General features: G+C 40.3%; 1 protein-coding gene across 3 annotated transcripts in view; it reads left to right on the forward strand.

The window, feature by feature from the left end:
* rptor (regulatory associated protein of MTOR, complex 1) overlaps positions 1 to 25,473 on the forward strand; it is a 491,598-nt gene that overhangs the window by 388,030 nt on the left and 78,095 nt on the right. For all 3 annotated transcript variants that reach the window (XM_072241994.1, XM_072241995.1, XM_072241996.1), the window contains exon 25: positions 18,712 to 18,817. In XM_072241994.1, the coding sequence (XP_072098095.1) occupies positions 18,712 to 18,817 (106 nt within the window). The remainder of the gene's footprint in view (positions 1 to 18,711; positions 18,818 to 25,473) is intronic.

The raw sequence follows: 25,473 nt of genomic DNA on the forward strand, positions 1-25,473 counted from the left end.
ATTTTCTTTGATTAAAAAATTATTTTTCTTTTTATATTATTTACGTTACGTCAACAAGAAACCAGTTTTCTTTCACCAATGTTCCATCAGCAAAAGCTGAGAGTTTTCTTACACAAGTTCCAGCCTTTCAAAAGTTCAGTGTTGGGGAACGTATCCCCTAGAGCAGGGTTTCTCAACCTGGACTTCACAAACCATTCAGTTAATGGTAGAGGTCCATGGCATGCAAAAAAATTGGAACCCCTGCACTAGAGCCTTTCTGGCTAAGCTTGAGTATATCCCATACACATTGCCCTGGTCCTTGGAATGTGCTAATTGGTAACAGCAGGTTACAGATTCTGGTAGAACACATTTCTGCTCCAACTGAAGTCCATCAACACTTCATGGATGCCCCAACTCTGAGCTGCAAAATTTATTCTTAACTTACCTTATGCACGTGCTGCACCACCTGATGGAAGATGTTCTCAGTATGAAAGCAGACTTTGCTTCCGCAAGAATTCTGCCACTCACTGCCACCATTATTTATTAGCAATAGATAGATAAAGATTAGGTCATATTAGTCTATGCTTTCTATTGGTTTTCTGACACCTAGTACAAAGCCAATGGCAGCTATGCTCTTAAGGCTTCAGTAGTGATGGTGCTGTCCAGCATTCTTAATAATAGACATTGAAGTACATTTTGTGTTCTTGCTAACTTCAGTGCTTCATCGACATGGGGGAGTGCTGATTCATCAGGGAGGAAGAATGGTAGGTGGTAATCAACAGCTGGTTTCCTTGCCAGCGTTCAAGCTGACAATTGCAGTTCTTGACACAATTTTGTTGAATTATTTTAAATCTAAAATAACCAATAATGTAAAGCCTGTGAGAACAGCGTGACATTTTACTGAGGTGGACATTTCCTGCGTGGTATTACTGATAAACAGTTTAATAGAAATTTTGTATTTTAGCCATCTTCTCCTCAGGCCAATGATTGTTTTATTAAATAATGGTGAATTTTCTTTTATTCCACATATTTTGTATGTTTTTTCCATTCTTAATTGAAATCAAAGATATAAAATGTTATTAAACCAGAATAAATGTTTTTTTGATCTTTCATACTTCAGTCAATGATTTGTTAACAGAAAATCTTGCGAGTCACATACTGAATTCCTAAAGTTAGATATTTTCATCTACTTATGTGGGGAGGCAGAAGAAAGGAAACTATTGGCCAATTAGCATGACCTCTGGTTGGGAGGATGTTGGACTCAATTGTTAAGGATGAGATTTCAGGGTACTTGGAGGCACATGGTAAGATAGGCCGAAGTTAGCATGGCTTCCGTGAGGGAAATTCTTGCCTGATAATTCTTTGAAGAAGTAACAAGCAGGATAGACAAAGGAGAATTGGTTGATGTTGTGTACTTCAATTTTCAGAAGGCCTTTGACAATGTGCCACATATGAGGCTGCTTAACAAGTTAGGAGCCCATTGTATTACAGAAAAGTTGCTAGCATGGATAAAGCATTGGCTGGCAAGAGGCAAAGAGTGGGAATAAAGGGAGCCTTTTCTGGTTGGCTGACAGTGACTGGTGGTGTTTCACAGGGGTCAGTGTGGCTACGGCATTTTATGTTGTATGTCAATGACTTAGATGACAGAATTGATAGCTTTGTGGCCAAGTTTGCAGATGATACAAAGATTGGCGAAGGGGTAAGTATTGTTGAGGAAGCAGAGAGGCTGCAGGAAGACTTAGACACATTAGGAGAATGGGCAAAGAAGTGGTAGGTAGAATGCAGTGTCGGGAAGTGTATGCTCTTGCACTTTGTTAGAAGGAATAAAGGCATAGATTATTTTCTTAATGGTGAGAAAATTCAAAATTCCAAGGCGCAAAGTGACTCAGGAGTCTTTGTGCAGGATTTCCTAAAGTTTAATTTGCAGGTTGAGTCAGTGGTGAGTAAGGTAAAGGCAATGTTAGCATTCATTTCAATATGACTAGAACATAAAAACAAGGATGTAATGCTGAGGCTCTATAAGACATTGGTGAGGCCTCATTTGGAGTATTGTGAGCAGTTTTGTAACAGTATTTAGACAGTAAGTATTTCTTTTAACACACATCATTAATACTTACTGAATTTATCATTCTGTACCTTTCAAGAAAGCCCTGTTCTGTGTCAGGAAAAAATAAAAATTATGTATCAAAGAGAAATTAAATTTTTTTTCTGATGGAAGAGTGAGACTAGCATTTACGAAGCATCTTTCAAGGTCTCGGGCGTCCCAACCACTTCACTGCAATAAAGAGCAAAAATAATCATCAGACTTAAAGCACCTGGATTAACAAAGAACAAGAAAGAAGACTTGTTTTCGGTTTTAAGCCAAGCGCCAAACAATGGTACAATGGGCCAAATGGTTTCCTTCAGTGCTGTAAAATTCTATGATTCTAAATTATCTCTAAGAAAGAAATAATACTTACTGTGTGCCGTTCTTCGTGAACCATGCATAGTCTAGCTTTATGGCAACAGTGTTAAGGTTTATTGAGGAATAATTGTTGAAGTATATCCAGCCTATATTGAGGTGGGCTTCAGATGTCGAGAAGTTGAACTCTCAGTGATTATGACTCATTAAACCATCCTCCCTATGGGTAGCAGGACAAGTCTTTGCAGTGGATTTTTCTGTCCCACCTGATAAGGAGGCAGCTACATAGGCTGTGACATTTTGTCCCCACAGCACTGCTGTTGCTTGCAAAGGTTTTCAGTGATTCCACATAGAGTAAAATACATCCTTCACACCATGCAGTTGAAGAGAATTACTTAGTGCTTATGGTGCAGCCATTTCGACGTATTTTAATAGCTAAGTGCTTTTCTGTCTGAACGATGGTCAGAGCAGCCTGAGGCAGTTGAGAAGGAGACAGTGCTGGGCCTCTTGAGCATGAAGATGGATAGGTCCCCAGAGCCCTTTTGGATATATCTCAGATTACTGAAAGAGAAGGGTCTGCTGCGGCCATGATGAAAATCATTGCTTTCAGGCAAGATCCTGGAGGACTGGAAAGTAGCAAAAGTTGATCCTTTTTTTTAGGAGCCTAAGTAGAGATAGTCCAAGAAGTTATAGGACACTGGGCCTCCCATCAGTGACAGGGAAGCTATTGGAGAGGATCCTTAGGAACAGGATTTGTACACATTTGGAAAAGATTGGCCTGATTATAAACAGTCAGCATAATGTGGTTTGGGGCAGGTCATGTGTTATTGAAGGTAGGGCTGTGCATATTGTCTTTGTGGACTTTAGGAAGATATTTGACAAGTTCCCTCATTGTAGACTATCCTTGCAATTAAGGTACATAAGACCTATGGTGACTTGCAAGTTTGGATTCAGAATAGAAAACAGAGGGCAATGGTGGGAGAGGGCTCTGGCTGGAGGTCTGTGATGACTGGTGTTCCACAGGGAGCAATGCTGGGACTTCAGTTGTTTGTAATATAATATATACGAATGACTTGCATGAAAATGTAGGTGGGTGGGTAAGAAAGTTTGCAGATAACGCAAAGGTCGATGGAGTTGTGGACAGTGAAGCTATGTGTCAAAGGATGTACATCAGTTATGGAGGAATGGCATATGGAGTTTAATCTGGGCAAGTTTGAGATGTTATGTGGTCAAAAGTAAAGGGGAAGAATGCAGTTAATGGAACTGTAATGCACAAGATCTTGGGGTGCAAATTGATAGCTCTCTATAAGTGACCACTTAAGGGTGGTAAAGAAGATGTACGGCATGCTTACCTTCATTTGTCAGGATATTGCATATAAGAGAAAGGAAGTCATGTTGCAGCTATATAAAACTTTGATTAGGGCACACTCAGAGTTTCGTTCTGGTCATCCCATTACAGGAAGGATATAGAGGCTTTAGAAAGAGAACAGAGGAGGTTTACCAGGATACAACCTGGATTGGAGGGCATTAGCTTTAATTTGGATTCACATTCATTTATTTGTCACATGTACATCAAAATATACAGTAAAATGTATTATTTGTGTTAACAACCAACGTGCACCAGGATATGCTGGTGTCAACCCGCAAGTGTCGCCACACATTCCGGTGCTAACATATCATGGCCACAATGTTTACTAGAATAACAAGGGAGGCTAGACAAACCTGGGTTGTTTTCTTTGGTGTATCAGAGATTGAGGGAAAATCTGATAAAAGTTTATAAAATTATGAGAGACATTGATGGGGTAGACAGCCAGGATCTTTTTCTCAGTGTCAAAATGTCAAATACTAGAGGATATGCATTTAAGCTGGAAGGGGAAAAGTTTAAAAGAGATGTATGGTCAAGTATTTTTACACACAGTGGTGGGTACCTGAAATGGGCTGCTAAGGGTTGTTACGAAAGTAATTATGACAGTTCTGTTTGAGTCCTTTAGATAGACACATGAACATGCAGAGAATGGCAGGATAAGTATCTTGTTCTGGAAGAATGTGTATTTTGTTTCATTTGGTATTGCGTTCAGTACAGACATCACAGGCAAAAGGGCCTGCTCCTGCACTGAGTAAAATAGAGGCAAGAGTAGATGTCCAACCGCTGCAAAATGACACTGGAGAGGTAGTAATGGGGGACAAGGTAGTGGTGGACGAACTAAATATTTTGCATCTGTCTTCACTGGAAGACACTAGCAATATGCGAGAAGTTCAAGAGTGACGGGCAGAAGTGAGTATAATTGCTAGTACTCAGGAGAAGGTGCTTGGGAAGCTGAAAGGTCTGAAGGTAGATAAGTCCTCTGGACCAGATGGACTACACCCCAGTGTTCCAAAAGAGGTAGCTGAAGAGATTGTGGAGGCCTAAGTAATGATCTTTCAAGAGTCACTAGATTCTGGCATGGTTCCAGAGGACTGGAATATTGCAGTGTCACTGCATTCTTCAGCAAGGGAGGGAGGTAGAAGAAAGGAAATTATAGGCCAATTAGCCTAACCTCAGTGGTTGGGAAGATGTTGGAGTCGATTGTTAAGGGTGAGCTCTCAGGGCACATAGAGGCACATGATAAAATAGGCCCAAGTCAGTTACTTAAAGGGAAAATCTTGCCAGACAAATTTGTTGGAATTCTTTGAGGAAGTAATAAGCAGGATAGACAAAATCAGTGGATATTGTATACTTGGATTTTCAGAAGGCATTTGACAAGATGTCACATAAGAGGCTGCTAAACAAAATAAGAGCCCATGGTATTTCAGGAAAGATACGAGCATGCATAGATGGTTGGCTGACTAGCAGGAGGCAAAGAGTGGGAATAAAGGGAGCCTTTATAGGTTGTCTGCTGGTGACTAGTGGTGTTCCCCAGAAGTCACAGTTGGGACTTCTTTTTACGTCGTATGTCACTGAATTGGATGAAGGAATTGATGGCTTTATGGCCAAGTTTGTGGATGGTATGAATATAGGTGGAAGGGCAGGTAGTGTTGAGAAAGCAGGAAGGCTGCAGAAGGACTTAGACAGATTAAGAGAATTGGTAAAGAAGTGGCAGATGGAATGCAATGTTGAATGTGTGCCGTCAGGCTTCTATACCTCCTACCTGGTGGTAACAGTGAGAGAAGGGCATGCCCTGGGTGCTGGAGGTCCTTAATAATGAACACTGCCTTTCTGAGACAGCTGCCTGTCTAAGGATACAATGTGTATCCTTGGATGTTAAGCTCCCAACTGTGATTTTCTTTCACCCATGACTCAGTGATGCCCTCAAGATCATACTTGCCAATCTCTAACTGCACTACAAGATCACCTACCTCATTCCATATTCTGTACACATTCAAGTATAACACCTTAAGTCCAGTTTTCATCGCCTTTTGTCCCCATGTTACACTGCAGCTCATCGTACTGACTGCAATTTTGCCTGTCCTTCTTGACAGTCTCACTACACACTGCATCTAGCAGTATACCAACTGCCCCATCCGCAACCCTACCACTTCAGTTCCTACCCCACCCCCACCAAATAAATTTAAACCCTCCTCAACATCTTTAGCAAAGCTGGCCATAAGGATAATGGTCCCCCTTGGGTTCAGATGTAACCCACCTCTTTTGTACAGGTCATACCATCCGCAAAAGAGATCCAATGATCCAGAAATCTGAAACCCTGCACCCTACACCAGCTCCTCATATTGTATCCGATACATGTGACAATAATTCTTGAAACTGAGGGAGTGTATAAGAAGATTATTAATAGCATAGCGATTTTATATATAACAATAACTACAATCATGTACATATTGGAACATGAAGACACACACTCAATGTTTTAGGACCAGCTTCTTCCCCTGCACCATCAGATATTTGAACGGTCAATGAACCATGAGCACTACCTCACTATTTTTGCTCTCTTTCTACACAACTTACTTAATTTATATATCTTTCCAATATCTTATTGTAATGTATAGTATACTTTGTGACGTGCACTATGCTGCTACCACAAAACAACAAGTTTTATGGCGTATGTCAGTGCTAATAAACCTACTTCTGATTCTGAACTGGAAAACTTAGCCTTCTGAGCCAACTAACTAAGTGTGCTCTGAACTACACAAGACATTCTGCAGATGCTGGAAATCCACAGTAACACACAAATGCTAGAAGAACTCAGTAGGTCAGGCTGCATCTATGGAGAGGAATAAAGAGTTGACATTTTGGGCTGAGACCAGTCCATCACCACCAAAACTCTGAAGCTTCTTTCCTTTAACTCTCCAGCTTCTCAACAAAACTCACTCACTGTCCTTGCATAACATCTGTTAAATGGTCTCCTCTTGTTGTGTTGATAACTATTGAGTCTGTTTATATGTTCACATTTTTTTCAGTTTGATTATTAGTGTTTGTACGTGTGACCGTTCTGCCAATTGTAGATTGCTCATGGCTGTTTGCTATTGTGTTGTCTGTGCTTTATGCTTGGCACTGAACCACGTTCAATTCCGGTATGTTTCAAATATTGTCAATAAAGTGATTTTGATTCTGAGTTAATTGTCTTTTCCTCGACAAACTGAAGGAGATTGGTTCTGATTGAGTGAGAGATAGGTGTTAAAACAGCTATAGTGTTTCATGATCCTAATCATGAAAAAACACTGAAGCACCCACAAGGGTTCACGAGCAGTTCTATTTACTGGAAAGAGGTTTTGAATATAAGTGGTGATGGAGAGGGGGCAGAAAAGGCTACGGTTAATAATTTGATCTGACCATATTAATTCTTTGAGTTGTGCAGTTGATGGTTTGCATCATTATAGCACTGCAGTAAAGTTTGAGGCTGTGAAATGTGGTGTAGTGGGAACAGTTTCGCATAACTGGCTACAGATTTCATTAAATCACTACAGGTAAGGTATTACCAAAGTTGTATATATCATATCTGTGGATAAATGACTCTTGCCCTCCCCACCTGCCCATCACTAGCGTCTGATGCCCCTCTTCTCCTTCCCTTACTCCCCGGTCTGTTCTCTTCTCCAATCAGATTCCTTCACCTTCAGCCCTTTACCTGATCCACCTATCAACTCCCAACTGCCCACTTCATTCCCTTTCCAACTCACCTGGTCTCACCTATCACCTGCCAAGTTGTACTCCTTTCCTCTCCCACCCCCAGCACCTGAAGAATCTCTTGCGTTTATGGCTGTTAGAGGAAACTAGCTTTTAATGGCCTAAAGCAGAAGGAAGAAATAAAGTATAGAATTTTAAAAGCTTGTACATCTGTCTCAGCCAGGTCCAAGATGTTTATCATCGAAGTTAAATCAAAGAAACAGTCATCATTTGAAATAGATGCCAGATTGATTTTAAAAAACAGTACTTTTTGGAGATTAATACTTTAGGTTGGTGTGGAAACTTTCAACGTCATATATCAGCGAATTGTTTGTTATGTCTCCCCTCTCACTGTGAAACGAGGACATCCCTTTTTCCCTTATTAGGGAGAGAGAGAGCCTGTAGTACGTCGAATTACTGGGTGAACGAGTGTTCTTTGGGGTACTGCAAGTCTGTCTTTATTGATGCTTTGCTGCACGCTTGAGTGCTTGGTGATGCTTTTTTGTTGGTGGGGGAGGGGGTCATTGCCTTGCTGCTGCTTGTACATGGGGGGGGAGCTGGGGAGGGCTTTGGGGTTCTAACGTCTAACTGTCGTTCATTCTTTTGGGCACTATTTTTGTGGATGTTTGCGAAGAAAAAGAATTTCAGTATATATAGTACACATTTCTCTGACATTAAATATATCTATTGAAAATATCTAGGGGATGACTGATTCCCTCTTGTCTGTACAGAAACAGGTGTGTAGTACGTGCAAGAAATCAGTCCAAAAGTTGGTACCTGTAGGTTTTATAGGGCATAAATTGCAGAGAGGAAATTTTGGCAATGAGTACCATAACCTACCTGTGAAGCTGCAGTGAAACAGTATCTCAGTTCAGTAAAGTAGCAAAAATGCTTATCCCAGCAAGTACCTTAACTCTGACTGAACACATGCCAACACTGAAGCTATGATGGGTTATATAAATCCAGCTGTGTTTAACTGCAGGAGGAAATGCCATATTCATTAAAGCAGTAACTTCTTGTATTTTATAGCATCAATTAATCTGAAACGTTCAGCATAGAAACGGGGCCTGTCGGCCCACCTCTTCCTTGCAGACCTTGATTCCAATCTCCACTAATCACATTTCAGACTATAAGACAGGAGCAGAATTAGCCCATTTAGTCCACTGAGTCTGTTCCACCATTCCACTATGGCTGATTTTGTATCCCTCTCAACCCAATCCTCCTGCCTTCTCCCCATAACCTTTGATGCTCTTACTAATCAAAAACCCATCAATCTCCACTTTAAATATACCCAAATGACATGTCTTCCACAGCTACCTGTGGCAATGAATTCCACAGATTTGCCACTCTTTCTAAAGAAATTCCTCATCTCTGTTCTAATTGGACGTCCTTCTATTCTGAGGCTTTGTCTTTGGTCCTAGACTCCCGCACTATAAAAAAAAAAGTCCTCTCCATATCCACTCTATCTAGGCTTTTCAATGAGATTCTTCTGAACTCCAGCAAGTATATGCCCAGTGGCATCAAATGCTTCATTTGTTAAGCCTTTCATTCCCTGAATCATTCTTGTGAACTTCTTGTGGACCATCTCCAATGCTAGCACATCTTTTCTTATATAAGGGACCCAAAACTGCTCATAATACACTAAGTGGGGTCTGAGTAATGCCTTATAAATCCTCAGCATTACATCCTTACTTGTATATTCTAGTCATCTTGCAATGAATGTTAACATTGAATTTGCCTTCTTTACTGACTCAACCTGCAAGTTAACCTTTGGAGAATCCTACACTAAGACTCCCAAGTCCCTTTGCATCTGGAATTTTCTAATTTAGGCTATTTGGTCTGTTTCACCATTTGATCATGGCTGATTTATTATCCCTCAGAAGGCTGGGGCTCATACAGTGTTTATTCAGAAAAGATGGATATGCTCTTTAATTGGTTTAATTAAATCTACCTCCAGCACCTTCTCCAGCATCTCCTTCCAGCTATTCATCAATCTCTGTGATGGGAAAAACCTGGCCCTCAAATTTCATGGCCCGACTTCACTCAAGATGCTTCACTGGAATCAGACAAAATTTGACTGTGTGTCAGACAGAGCTATGAGAGTAGTAACCAAAAGCTTGATCAAAATGCTTGGTTTAAGGAGAAAAGATAAAAGGAGGGATCACAGAGAGTAAAATGAATTGTAAGGCTGAAGGCAAGGGCACCAATGATAAAGTGATTAAATTGAAGTGCAGGAGAGCAAATGTCACAGAGAATTATGAGGCTGGAGGAGTTTAAAGGGAAACAGCTATGTCGATAAAAGTTTTGAAAATAATATGCATAAAGTCAAAGCCTGTCTTAATTGGTAATGAAGATGAAGACAAACCAAGACATGAATGAGGGCTTCAGCAGCGCATAAACTGAGTGATGGAGTGGTGGGTGTCACAGGGGGGGGAATGGATGACGATGTGGTCCAAAGCTCACTTTCAGGACCCAATACGACACCCAAGTTGTGAGCACCCCATTTCAGCCAGCCGTCAGGGCAATGAAGTTGGTCAGTAAGGCGTGCATTTTGTGAAGGAGGCATTGACTTTGTTTGTACTGGTGTTTTGTTAGTGGAAATGTTAGCTGTTCTGAGCAGGTAGGAAAATGAAAACAATATGAATTTTTACAGCACTATTTGGACTTGCAGTCCACCCCACTACTACCAGAAAACACTAAATGCAACGCAGCCAATAAAGTTCTCCAGTTATATTGTTGTAAATATGGAAAATAATTTGCATATAGTAAGGAGCATCAATCTAATCATCTCTGTTGGCAATATTAAATCAAATTGTGATTATTGGCTGGGTCACTGCTGCTGGTTAAAAACTGGCGAGGCATCTTTTGTATCCATCTGGGCTCTACATGTTATCCAAAGGTTGGCATTTCCGCCAGTGTAGCAGTCCGCCAGCATTTTAGGCTGAACTTGTGTGTTCAGGTCCAGGGTAGTGGTGTCTCTAAAGCAAGCAAGCTGCCAACTGATCATCCCACGAGGGGTCAGAGAGGATTGTTCCCTCAAACTGCACTTTGCTGTCAATGGCTTGTCAAGAATTTATAAGTTACTATGGAACAGCTTCCATCCAGACACTTATCTCATCAACTTTTATGACTATGGTGTATCTCTTGACAAGTAATGGCCATTTAATGTGACTATTAGCAGCCGACAGCAGTAAATCAATTCCATTTCTCTTTCTGTGGTTACAGATCTTTATTCCTTGCAGAGAAACTCGCCACAGTGTTTCGTTTCTGTCAGATAGATGTGTTATTTCGGTTTTTTTTTTACCACTTTATTTCAAATTTAGAACATAGAACAGACCCTTTGGCCCACAAAATTGTGCTGACTCTTAACTCATTTCAATAACAATTAATTGCTTCCTTCCCACATTGCCCTCCATTTTTCTTTCATCCATGTCCCTATCTAAGTCTTTTGAATGACCCTGATGTACCTGCCACCACCCCTGGCAAAGTGTTCCATGCATTCATCCCTCTCTTTGTAAAAAAAAAACCTACCTCTGACATCTCCCCTCCATACACATTAAAATTATACCCCCTCGTATTAGCCATTTACGCCCTGCGGAAGTGTCTCTGGCTATCCACTATATCCTTGCCTGTTATCATCTTGTACACGTCTGTCAAGTCATCTCTTATTCTACTTCGCTGCAAAGTAAAAAGCCCTAGCTCGCTCAACCTATCCTCATAAAACATGCTCTCTAATCTGGGCATTATCCTTGTAAACCTCCTCTGCACCCTCTCCAAAGCTTTTACATCTTTCTATAATGAGGCAACCAGGCTGAACACAATATTCAAAATTTAATATAAAAATATTCCTCCGTTTAAGTGCAAATTTGAAAAATGTTGAAAATTGCAGGGATTTTGAATGAAGGCGTGAGGGGAGAAAATTTATGATAAAGAGTCTTTCTAACATTTCATAATAGCTAGAATGCAGAAGTGATGGACTGTATATATTCCTATACTCCTTCCTCTCCAGCCCTTTATCTTTCCCACCCACCTGGATTCACCTATCACCCTCTAGCTAATCCTCCTTCCCCCCACCCCCATACAACCGTTTTATTCTTGGCATCTTCCCCCTTCCTTTCCAGCCCTGAAGAAGGGTCTTCGGCCTCAAACATTGGCTGTTTATTCATTTCTATAGACGCTACCTGACCTGCTGAGTTCCTCCAACATTTTGTGTGTGTTGCTTGGATTTCCAGCATCTGCAGACTTTCTTGTGTTTATATTCTGTTTAAGCGCTTCTTTGTGTCTGTCTTAATCTGTTATAATATGTTAAAAATTGATGGGTGCCAGAACAACTTAACGGAAAAGCCGAGCAGCCAATGCAGTACATTAGAACAGTTAAGACAAAATTCATAAATCAATTTGACATTTGCCATGTGCCCATGTTTCTTGATTTCTCTCAGTGATCAATATTCCCCGTTCATTCTGAGCTTGAATGTACTCATCACCGCAAGTACACACACTCCTTTTTAAATATCAAAGTGATCCTTATTGCAATGAAAGGTTTTGGATAGTCATAGTCAGATAGTAGATAGAGTTATTTTCCCAGGGTTAAAATGCCAAATTGTCAGGCTTAGCTTGGGGCGACGTAGTGACATAGCAGAGGAACATTATTGTGGCGCCAGCTGTATGATCGAGGTCTAATTCCTGCTGCTTGTATGTATGGAGTATTTACGTTCTTCCCATGAGCACATGGGTTTCCTCTGCTGATTCCATATATCTCCCATATTCCAAAGGTGTACGGTTAGGGTTAGTGAATTATACATGAAGAAGTGCCCTTTCATACTCTCAATGTCTGAATGTTGATGCATACAATAGAAAATATCCGTAATATCATAAGGCATAGGAGAATAATTAGGCCATTTGGTCCATTGAGTCTGCTCCACCATTCAATCATGGTTTATTTATTTTTCCTCTCGACCCTATTTTCCTGCCTTCTGCAACCTTTGATAGCCCGACTAATGAAAAACCTTTCAACCTCTGCTTTAAATATACCCAATGACTCGGCTGCCACAGTCATCTATGGCAATGAATCCCACAGACCTACCACCTTCTGGCTAAAGAAACTCCTCCTTGCCTCGCCAGGGGGATGTCCTATTCTGAGGCTGTTACCTCTGGTCCCAGACTCTCCCACCATTTTAAGCATCCTCTCCATATTCACACTATCTAGGCTTTCAGCATTCAGTAGGTTTCAATGAGACCCCCCGCCCCCCAGTCTTCTAAATTCCGGTGAGTACCGGTGCAGAGGCATCAAGCGCTCCTTATGCATTAACTGTTTCATTCCCAGGATTATTCTAATGAACCTCCTCTGGACGCTCTCCAATGCCAGCATTTCCTTTCTTAGATAAGGAGTCCAGAACTCTTTGCAATACTCCAAGTGAGGCCTCACCAGTGCCTTATAAAACCTCAGCTTGACATCCTTGCTTTTTCATTCTAGCCCTCTCGAAATAAATCTTAACATTCCATTTGACTTCCTTGCTACTGCCTCAACCTGCATGTTATCCTTTAGGGAATCCTGCACTATATCCCTTTCAAAAATATGCATGAAAACTGACATACGTAACAGCAGAAAATATTCATCAACCGCACCATCACCTATAGAGTAAGAGAGAAAATCAAGACATAAAATTCCAAATCAGTGACTTTCCATCTAAATCTTACCACTGAGGAGAATTTTGACTGAAAATGATGTTCAGTTGATAAAGTTGGGTCCATGTTATCGTAGGACGGGTTGTATGAAATCTGGCAATTCTTTACCCTTCCTAGTTGTGCATCCAAATCATTCTCAAATCGTCAGTGATCATTCATGCAAAAAAAAGAACATGTAATCCAGTATTTTATGGTAAGGTGCTTTGTTTGGAAAGGCCAACACCAGAAACACTCAGTATTGATTCTGGACCACAATATTCCACAATTTCCAATATTGGAAATCGGTCAAATTAGCAGACTGGTTAGGTCAGACTAGCAGGATGCTGCCTGAACTGTCTGTATAGTTGGCTCTAGATTGCTGTATTTATCTGTAAGACTGAAGTGTTATGACAGTTTAACTCAGTACTAAATGCCATGTCCAAAGACCCCTTATCTCTCACTTGCTTCAGTCTGATTTGCAGACTGATACTTCATTTTACTCACCTTACTTGAGGTTATAAGCTGACACTTCCTGATGTGTACTCTGAACATCTAATGAAACAGCTGTAATGATAAGACACAGAGATTCTGCAAATGCTAGAAATCTAGAGTAATACACTCAGAATGCTGGAGGAACAGCAAGTCAGACTGCGCCTATGGAGGGGAATAAACAGCCAACCTTTAGGTTTGCCATTAGATTTGCACCTCATTTCTGACTTCTGAGGGACTTTCTGAATTGTATCATCTCCACATTCAACACTACCCATGCTCCTTTTCCTTCTACTGATCCTTTCAAAATGGCCGGTGCCCTGCAAAGTCAGTTTTCAATCCATGATCTCCTTGCGACATTACCAAACCTATTTATTTCTGTTTCTGTCCGTAATTCATCGCTACGAATCTTGCAGAAGTTAAATAAAGAGCCTTCAGTTTAGTTATTTTGCCATTTTTCCTATGCTGACACTACTTTCAACTGCACAGTAAGGTTTGCTTGTCCTACCAACCTTCTCCTGATTATCATGACCTCTAGTACTACCCACTTCCATTGTCCTTCTCTTTCTCTTTAACTTTCAAAAATTCCCCTCATTCAAATTCCTTCCTGCCTCCAACTATTTAGTTTAAACATTTATCCATTGCCCTTGTGATTCGATTGAATGTTATTGCTACCGGGCATTGGAAGTATACTTTCTCATGCAAATTTCTGTCCCATCTAACACTTGGATTGTGTTCAGTTATGTAAAGCACTCATTATGAAGTTTAAAAACTGTAGCTATCATTCGGTTATAATAAAGCTGTTGTACAGCAAATGCCCTTTAATCTTATAGATCAAAGCAAGTACAATTTATTTCTTACAAGCACACCATCTTCTTTAGAATGCTTCGATACAATATAGTGGAAGAGAATTAATTCAGCTCATCTGCTTCCTCATTTTATATATGGGGTGCCATGTAACAGCATGGCACTATTACAGCTGGAGGTGTTTGGAGCCGTCTGTCAGGAGACTGTACATTCTCCCCGTGACCATGTGGTTTTCTCCAGGTGCTCCGGTTTCCTCAAAGACGTACAGGTTGGTAGGTTAATTGGTCATTGTAAATTGTCCTGCAATTAGTCTCGTGTTCAATAGGTAGGTTATTGGGCAATGTGGTTTGCTGGACCAAAAGGGCCTGTTCCACACTTTGTCTCTAAATAAATTAAAATAAATAAAAACATAAAATGCCAGAAGCTTGAAACATTAACTCTGCTTTTCTTTCCACAGATGCTTTCTGACTCACTGAGTGTTTCAAACATTCTCTGTTTGTGTTTCAGATTTACACTATTTGCAATTTTTTATTATTTTAATTCTTCTTATTTACCATCTCATTAAGATGTAAAAGGCTGTAAACACAGACCATCGGACTGAAGGTCAGCTTCTAATCCATCGTTATATGATCTTCTTGCATGATAACATACACTCTTGATCTCACACTCTATCTCGTTATGACCCTGCACCTTACTGTCTGCCTGCACGTCACTTTCTCTGTAACTGTAACACTATATTTTGCATTTCATTCTACTACCTCAATGTATTGATGTGGTGAAATGATCTTCATGGACGGCATGCAAAACAAAGTTTTTCACTCTACCCCAGTGACAATATAAATCAATTTTACCAATTTGATCAGTGCTCCTGCAGTGACTATCTCTGAATAGTGATGAGGATTCAAGGCTAAGGAGCTCCAACAACTAGAAGGCTTTTGTTGTGTCCATCTTCTTTGTAGTTCATTAACTCAGCACAGGTCAGACTGTTTAAATCTGGCCATTTCCTGCAGTGCAAAACACAGGGCCTCATTTCTGGCATGTTGAATGAGCCTGACAAAGCTTCCATTTGTTAAAGAAATTAAAACGTGCTTATGTCCAGGCATTATCTCTCTCTCCAAGCTGATCCACACCCAAACTAGACCCAAACTGCCAAATCTACGCCTTTTGCAGCAATATATTATGTAACACATTTATCTGTTCAGGGGATAGCGACTTCATGGTAAGTCATTATCAATTATCCCTGATTGGGAAGTTAATGGTATGAAGTTACATTTCAGCTAGATAAGGATGACTGATTTTCTTCCCTAAAGAGCATTAGTAAAGTACATGAGCATTAAGCCTTGACTTGAAATAAAGCTATACAGCTACCATTATTGAATTATTTATTTTGGGTTATTGTGTAAATTCAAGCTCTCCACCTATCATGATGGGATTTGAAGCCATTTCTAAATCAACAGCCCAACCATTACACTTCCTCTGTACCTATCCGTGTAGCACATTTTTCATTGATGAGGTAATTGTCCACCTTTGTATCAATTCTTGTGAGTTTTTAAAGATGTAGACCAAACAGGGGCAAAAGGGACAAGACGATAAGACAGAGGGACAGAATTAGGCCATACAAGCTTTAGATGTTTCAGCAAGGACAGGGAGGGAGGCAAAAGAGGTGGAGGTGTGGCACTGCTGATCAGAGATAGTGTCACGGCTGCAGAAAAGGAGCAAGTTATGGAGAGATTGTCTACGGAGTCTCTGTGGGTAGAAGTTAGGAACAGGAAGGGGTCAGTAACTTTACTGGTTTTTTTTAATAGACCACACAATTGTAACATGGACATCGAGAAGCAGATAGGGAGACAGATTCTGGAAAGGTATAATAATAACAGGGTGCTGTGGTGGGAGATTTTAATTTCCCAAGTATTGATTGGCATCTACCTAGAACGAGAGGTTTAGATGGGGTGGAGTTTGTTAGGTGTGTTCAGGAAGGTTTCTTGACACAATATGTAGATAAGCTTACAAGAAGACAGGCTGTACTTGATCTGGTATTGGGAAATCAACCTGGTCAGGTGTCAGTTCTCTCAGTGGGAGAACATTTTGGAGATAGTGATCATAATTCTATCTCCTTTATAATAGAATTGGAGAGGGATAGAAACAGACAAGTTAGGAAAGCATTTAATTGGAGTAAGGGGAAATATGAGGCTATCAAGCAGGAACTTGGAAGCATAAACTGGAAACAGATTTTCTCAGGGAAACGTACGGAAAAAATGTGGCAAATGTTCAGGGGTTATTTGCATGGGGTTCTGCATAGGTACATTCCTTTGAGACAGGGAAAGGATGGTAGGGTACAGGAGCCGTGGCGTACAAAGGCTGTTGTGAATCTAGTCAAGAAGAAAAGAAGAGCTTATGAAAGGTTCAAAAAACTAGGTAATGATAGCGATCTAGAAAATTGTGAGGCTAGCAGGAAGGAGCTTAAGAATGAAATTAGGAGAGCCAGAAGGGGCCATGAGAAGGCCTTAGCAGACCTTAAGGAAAACCCCAAGGCATTCTGCAAGTATGTGAAGAGCAAGAGGATAAGACGTGACAGGACAGGACCATTCAAGTGTGACAGTGGAAAAGAGTGTATGGAACCGGAGGAGATAGCAGAGGTACTTAATGAATACTTTGCTTCAGTATTCACTATGGAAAAGGATTTTGGTGATTATAGGGATGACTTACAGTGGACTGAAAAGCTTGAGCATGTAGATATTAAGGAAGAGGATGTTCTGGAGCTTTTGGAAAGCATCAAGTTAGATAAGTCTTCTGGACCAGACGAGATGTACCCCAGGCTACTGTGGGAGGTGAGGGAGGAGATTGCTGAGCCTCTAGCGATGATCTTTGCATCGTCAACAGGGATGGGAGAGGTTCCGGAAGATTGGAGGGTTGCGGATGTTGTTCCCTTATTCAAGAAAAGGCATAGAGGTATCCCAGGACATTATAGACCAGTGATTCTTACTTCAGTGGTTGGTAAGTTGATAGAGAAAATCCTGAGAGGCAGGATTTATGAACATTTGAAGAGGCATAATATGATAAGGAATAGTTAGCATGCCTTTGTCAAAGGCAGGTCGTGCCTTACGAGCCTGATTGAATTTTTTGAGGATGTGACTAAGCACATTGATGAAGGTAGAGCAGCAGATCCTCCCCATTCTTCTAAACTCCAGCAAGTACAGGCCTAGAACCATCAAACACTCATGCATTAATCCTTTTGTTCTTGGGATAATTCTCGTAACCCACACACACAAAATGCTGGAGGAACTCAGAAGGCCTGTCAGATCTATATAGACAGGAGAGTTGACATTTGAGGCTGAGACCTTTCACCAGGATCCTTCATCGCTTCCAGCAGAAATTCTAGTGTTCATCATTCTGGATCCTCTCCAATGCAAGCACATCATCTCTTAGATATGGGACATAACGCTGCTTACAATATTCCAGATGTAGCCTGACTAATGCCATAGTATTAGGTCAGCTACTGGTTAGCATAGATGAGTTGGGCAATAGGGCCTGTTTTCCATGCTATATAGCTCTTGGACTCTGTCAAGGGAATGCTCAAAAACGTGCAGTTTAATTTTTTTCAGTCTTCTGCTATTCTCAGTAATTATTGATCTAGACTCTAATTACAATTGATTGAGTGAGATGCCAACCAGTGAAGTATTGGTAAAGCAAGATTAGGTGTTTGTCCGTCTTCCTCAGTATTGAGTAGAACCTTTACTTTCGTACTGAGGAGGCCTAAACCTAATTAAATTGGGGAAAAGAACAGTCAAGAAGGTTTATGTGAAATGAAAGATAAATTTAATCCATAGATTTCAGTTCTAGCAAAAGCACATTAAGCCACTGTCTGTATGAAATTTCTTGATTTGCACTTGTTACTTTCGTCGAATAGTTAAGCCTATTTAAAAATCTGCAGAAGATGTATCAACAGTTCTGAATTGAATGCTGAACCATTGTCCATGTTCTGTATGTATTTAAACGATTTTCAGAAGTTGATCTAAGCCATGCAAATGTAGACAGAAATTTTGCTCACTTTGAAATTTTTATTTAAATATGTACCTAATATTTGCTCTGGCAGTTGTGATTTGCCAGTTAAAGTTAAAATATTATTAAAACTAAGATTTTGATCATGATGTTTTTAATTGTTTGACAGTCCTATGAATATAATTCTTTCGGAATAGACAAGGTTCCAGTTTGAGTTGTGTTGATGCAAAGCTGTTGACGTAGTGAATGCTGACAATGCAGTAATTCTGCACAGATTCCTGAGGAGCATGACGTGGAGAGCCTGGTTCGCAAGGAGCGAGAATGGAGGTTCTTACGTAACGGGTTAGTTAGAAAACGTTCCACAGAGATTATAAAAAAGGGTGAGTCATTTATCAGCTGTAATTAATCCAGTCATTACTTTAAATGGAAAAGCATTGAGATGGGATTGTCATGATTTTGTTTTCAATGCCACATATCCGAAATGCAACCTTGGTTTTTATCACCTAGATTTATGACGAGGGCAGCTCACTTGCAGGTGACCAGAATTACTTTAAGACATCATAAATATATCACAGATTCTAGGAGATTTCAATGTCAATCTGCAATATATAGAACATAATAAGTACAGCAGAGGCCTGTGATGTTGTACTGACTTTTCAAACCTACTCTCAGATCAATCTAACACTTCCACATAACCCTCCATTTCTCTTTCACCCATGTGCCTATCGTTGTCCCTAATGTATCTGACCCTGCCACCATCCTGGGGAAAGGTCTCTAGCTATCCACTCAATATATGCCTCTTATCATCTTGTACACCTCTAACAAGTCACCTTTCATCCACCTTCACTCTACTTAATGTGATAAAATAAACCTATGTGACAAAGTAAAGCCACCTTTCATCTGAACAGCAACAAAATATAATGGGCTAGACTGTTTATGCCCTTCCATATCAATCTGTCTTGGCTGAACCTTTCCGTGGGGGAATGCATGCAGGTTCTCAGCTCCACTCACTGAAGTTCAAATCATCTTAACGTATATCTGACTACCAGATGTAGCTTGACCTCATTCACCATGAATTGAAAAGAAATTAATTCATTACTTAAATTTTTTGAAGTAAAGTTTTTCTTTTATAATTTTTAATTATTTGTAACTTTTGGAACTGTTTTAAAAAGTCCCTGAGCTAGCAATCAAAACGTCACCAGGGAAGCCAGGGCATGGATTGGGCATTTGACCTACCTGAAGCCTAATTGTCACTTACACACATCCAGTTCTCTCAGACAATTGACCTGCAAATGATTAGTGTGTGAGTGTGTGTGTGTGTATGTATGTATGTATGTATCGAGGACACTTTACTCCACTAAATTGAATTGCAGAAAAGATCTGTAACTTATTTTTTATAAAGTAAATTTTTAAATTAAAAAAATATTTGTAGTAAGTTAAAATGTGAACTGAAGAAACCAACAGGATTTCAGTACTGGCGTCAGCTATTCCTCACAGAGAGCTGAGAGGCCAAACATGAGGTTCTCATCTCTTTAGTTCACTGCTTGTCACTGGATGCAGTAGCAGTGAGCTGACCTGCAAGGAGCATGAAGTTGGCAGTTCTCAGTGGAACTGCCAGCCGCAGATGAACATCATCAAGCCATTGGATTCTGCAGCTTTACATTTTAAGTTAGTCAGCAACACTGTCTCTCAAAGAAAAGGTAATTGAATATGTGCTTTTTAAGTAGTTATCCCTATGATAAGCCCAGCACATTATTGGTGTCGCAGTCTTGCAGCATGGAAGCAGGCCCACGCCAGCCAGGATTACCATATAAGCTAGTGCCATTTGCCAGTATTTGGCCCATGTCACTCCAAACCTTCCCTATCCACCCATATCAGAGTGACAGGGCGGAGATACGTCTCTGCCAAAGGAGATGTAAGGTGCTCCTTCCCTCCGCTAGCCTGCAGATTACCCTTGGGCAAGGTGTAGCACCTGCTTAGCTCCCTGATCAGGGTCACATGAAGCCATGGGACCAGGTGGTGGATGGTCATCTTAGCAATTGATGCATATCACAGGTCCTGGTTGTACAACCACTGATGTCAGGCAGACAAATTCTGAAGAGTATTGGTTGGGGTCACAATGTCTTGTAAAGACATTGTTCAGAAGAAGGGAAAAGCAAACCAATTCTGTAGAAAATACTGCCAAGAATAATCATGATTGCCCACGTCATACGACACGATAGATAATGAATGAATGAATCCATGTACCTGGTGAAGTGGCTTTTAATTATTGTTAATACTTCAAGACACTTGTAATTATTTACACATAATTTAATTCACTCCCTAATGTACTTCAGAGAAGGAAGCACATTCTCGTCTGCTTTGTGCTAATGGTTTTGACTCTTCTGCACTTCAGTTGTATCAAGCAATTATCCTACTCAGTTGTAAACTCCCTAATTAACAGCCCTGTGATAACAGCATTGTCCTACACACCAACAGTTACAGATTTTGCCTCTATCGTAACAGTAGGAGAATTCAGCAATGTCTGCAAATCTCAGTGATATCCATACCCTGTAATTTTATGTCCTGTAAAAGTCACTATTCCCTTTTGGACTTCTGTTTTTAAAAATCATTTTTCATCAGTCTAAAATACCATATAACCATATAACAGTTACAGCACAGAAACAGGCCATCTCGGCCCTTCGAGTCCATGCGAAATGCTTACTGTCACCTAGACCCACCGACCTGCACTCAGTCCATAACCCTCCATTCCTTTCCTGTCCATATAGCTATCCAATTTTACTTCACATGACAATATCGAGCCTGCCTCCACCACTTCTACTGGAAGCTCGTTCCACACAGCCACCACTCTCTGAGTAAAGAAGTTCCCCCTCGTGTTACCCCTAAACTTTTGCCCCCTAACTCTCAACTCATGTCCTCTTGTTTGAATCTCCCCTACTTTCAGTGGAAAAAGCCTATCCACGTCAACTCTATCTATCCCCCTCATAATTTTAATTACCTCTATCAAGTCCCCCCTCAACCTTTTACACTCCAAAGAATAAAGACCCAACTTGTTCAACTTTTCTCTGTAACTTGGGTGCTGAAACCCATTTAACATTCTCGTAAATCTTCTCTGTACTCTCCCTATTTTGTTGACATCTTTCCTATAATTTGGTGACCAGAACTGTACACAATACTCCAAATTTGGCCTTACCAATGCCTTGTACAATTTTAACATTACATCCCAACTCCTATACTCAATGCTCTGATTTATAAAGGCCAGCATACCAAAAGCTTTCTTCACCACCCTATCCACATGAGATTCCACCTTCAGGGAATTATGCACCATTATTCCTAGATCCCGCTGTTCTACTGCATTCTTCAGTGCCCTACCATTTACCATGTATGTCCTATTTTGATTAGTCCTACCAAAATGTAGCACCTCACACTTATCAGCATTAAACTCCATTTGCCATCTTTCAGCCCACTCTTCTAACTGGCCTAAATCTCTCTGCAAGCTTTGAAAACCTACTTCATTATCCACAACGTCACCTATCTTAGTATCATCTGCATACTTACTAATCCGATTTACCACCCCATCATCCAGATCATTAATGTGTATGACAAACAACATTGGACCCAGTACAGATCCCTGAGGCACACCACTAGTCACCGGCCTCCAACCTGACAAACAGTTATCCACCACTACTCTCTGGCATCTCCCATCCACCCACTGTTGAATCCATTTTACACTTCAATATTAATACCTAACGATTGAACCTTCCTAACTAACCTTCCGCGTGGAACCTTGTCAAAGGCCTTACTGAAGTCCATATAGACAAAATCCACCGCTTTACCCTCATCAACTTTCTGAGTAACCTGTTCAAACAATTCAATAAGATTGGTCAAACATGACCTTCCACACACAAATCCATGTTGACTGTTCCTAATCAGACCCTGTCTATTCAGATAATTATATATACCATCTCTAAGAATACTTTTCATTAACTTACCCACCACTGACGTCAAACTTATAGGCCAATAATTGCTAGGTTTACTCTTAGAACCCTTTTTAAACAATGGAACAACATGAGCAATACGCCAATCCTCCGGCACCATCCCCGTTTCTAATGGCATTTGAAATATTTTTGTCAGAGCCCCTGCTATTTCTACACTAACTTCCTTCAAGGTCCTAGGAAATATCCTGTCAGGACCCGGAGACTTATCCACTTTTATATTCCTTAAAAGTGCCAATACTTCCTCTTCTTTAATCATCATTGTTTCCATAACTTTTCTACCTGTTTCCCTTACCTTACATAATTCAATATCTCTCTCCTTAGTGAATACCAAAGAAAATAAATTGTTCAAAATCTCCCCCATCTCTTTTGGTTCCACACATAGCTGTCCACTCTGATTCCCTAAGGGACTAATTTTATCCCTAACTATCCTTTTGCTATTAATATAACTGTAGAAACCCTTTGGATTTATTTTCACCTTACTTGCCCAAGCAACCTCGTATCTTCTTTTAGCTTTTCTAATTTTTTTCTTAAGATTCTTTTTACATTCTTTATATTCCTCGATCACCTCATTTACTCCATGCTGCCTATATTTATTGTAGATATCTCTCTTTTTCTGAACCACGTTTCCAATATCCCTTGAAAACCATGGTTCTCTCAAACTTTTAACCTTTCTTTTCAACCTAACAGGAACATAAAGATTCTGTACCCTCAAAATTTCACCTTTAAATGACTTCCATTTCTCTATTACATCCTTCCCATGAAACAATTTGTCCCAATCCACTCCGTCTAAATCCTTTCGCATCTCCTTAAAGTTAGCCTTTCTCCAATCAAAAATCTCAACCCTGGGTCCAGACCTATCCTTCTCCATAATTATATTGAAACTAATGGCACTGTGATCACTGGACCCAAAGTGCTTCTCAACACAAACCTCCGTCACCTAGCCTATCTCATTCCCTAACAGGAGATCCAACACTGCCCCTTCTCTAGTTGGTACCTCTATGTATTGCTGCAAAAAACTATCCTGCACACGTTTTACAAACTCCAAACCATCCAGCCCTTTTACAGTATGGGCTTCCCAGTCTATGTGTGGAAAATTAAAATCTCCCACAATCACAACCTTGTGCTTACTAGGAAATATCTGCTATCTCCTTACAAATTTGCTCCTCCAATTCTTGCTCCCCATTATGTGGTCTATAATACACCCCTATAAGTGTTACTACACCTTTCCCATTCTTCAGTTCCACCCAAAATACATTACCCTTCTGTGTTCAGGTCAATTATTACTAGAAAATTAATCCTAGTTTTGAAACATTTCTTGCACTGTTATACTTCCCTATCTCATTTCTTCAAGTTATGGAAAATATTATTGTTGTTGTTCCTCTCTGCGCCTTGTGCCACATTGAAAGGCAACCTTGCCATTTTTCTAGCATATGTCTATTTTTTACAAGGCTGAGTTGCTAGTTTGACGCTCAACCCAACATGGATGGAAAGTGTGCAAGGAGCTGGCCGGATTTGAACCCTCAACCTTATAGTCCGGTGCGGATGCCACTACACCACCAGCTGGCTAAGGAAAATATAACAAACTTGAAAAGTCATGCACCAACAAATAATATTTTGAAAAGTCAGTATCTAATCCTTCTAGGCATAAAAACACTAATTTCATTAGACTTTTCCCCTGGTGTTTAAAGCTCACCAGAGTGCATTGTCTCCATTTTCCAAAGTGGTTTGCTCTGTGGGCAAAAAGAGTCATGGAGTAATACAGCACAGAAATAGGCCCTTCAGCCCATCTAGTCTGTCCCAAAATAGTTTTCTTCCTAGCCCCATTGACCTGCACCTGGACCAAGGTCCTCCATACCCCTCATATCCAAGTACTTAAACAAATTCCTCTTAAATGTTGAAATTGAACCTGCATCCACCACTTCTGCTTGCAGTATGTTCCACCCTCTCACCACCTTCTGAGTAAAGAAGCTCCCCTTGTGTTCCCTTAAATATTTCACCTTTCACATTTATTCTATTATCCTCTAGTTCTAGGCTTCCCCCAAACTCAGTGGAAAGAACCTGCTTGCATTTATCCAATCTATGCCTCTCATAATTTTGTCTACTATCAAATCTCCCCTCAATCTTCAATGTCCTTGGGAATATAGTCTTAACCTATTCAACCTTTCCCAATAATTCAGGTGCTCAAGTCCCGGCAACATCTTTGTAAGTTTTCTCTGTACTCTGTCAATCTTATTGATATCTTTCCTGTAGGTAGATGACCAGAATACACACAATACTCCAAATAAAGCTTCAGCAATGTCTTGTACAACTTCAACACAACATCCCAACCCCTGTACTCATACTTTGATTTATGAAGACCATAAGTATTCATACAGAGAAAGAAAGAGACATACACATGCCTTCCAAATTTGACTTTACATTCAGTCCCCAGCTGTACATGTAGTGAAAGTAACAGTTGGACTTAATTGGCCTCAAGCAGATCTCCTGTGACCCTGCTCAAAGTGCACAGGGCTCGGTGTTATTTGAACACTGAAAAGCCACCAAATGATAAGAAAGTGATGTGTTGGTTGGAAAATTGTGGGAGATGGAAATGTTTTGTTAAGCTGAATCTGATGTTTGAGAGGATAGAGGCAATAGTTGAAAGGAAAGGAACCTGATTTGGGAATGAAAGAGAAAAAGTATTAGAAAGCAGATTGAAATAGGGAGAAGAAAGGCTTTGGAAGGAAAAATTTAATAAGGACAGACATGAGGAGTCCGGAGGCTCGTTAGACAGGAAGGCAAGTGTTTAGAGGTAAAGCAGTTGTCACTGGTCGTAGATAGTAGAAAATGGAACCAGAAATTGTAATGGAAGAGAAAATATTTCAGGAAGTTTATTATATTAGTTTGTTCAGAAGAAAAAATTGCATGTGATTAACTTTCAGAATTTGTTTTGAAGAACAGAGAATGGAAGTGAATCCTGTTAGAAATGGGAAAACAATGCAAATTCAGTCAATCTGAAACAGAAAAGAAAATACATTAATCTTTGGCACTTGGAATAG

This window comes from Mobula birostris, chromosome 24, assembly GCF_030028105.1.
Source record: "Mobula birostris isolate sMobBir1 chromosome 24, sMobBir1.hap1, whole genome shotgun sequence".
Lineage (NCBI taxonomy): Eukaryota > Metazoa > Chordata > Chondrichthyes > Myliobatiformes > Myliobatidae > Mobula > Mobula birostris.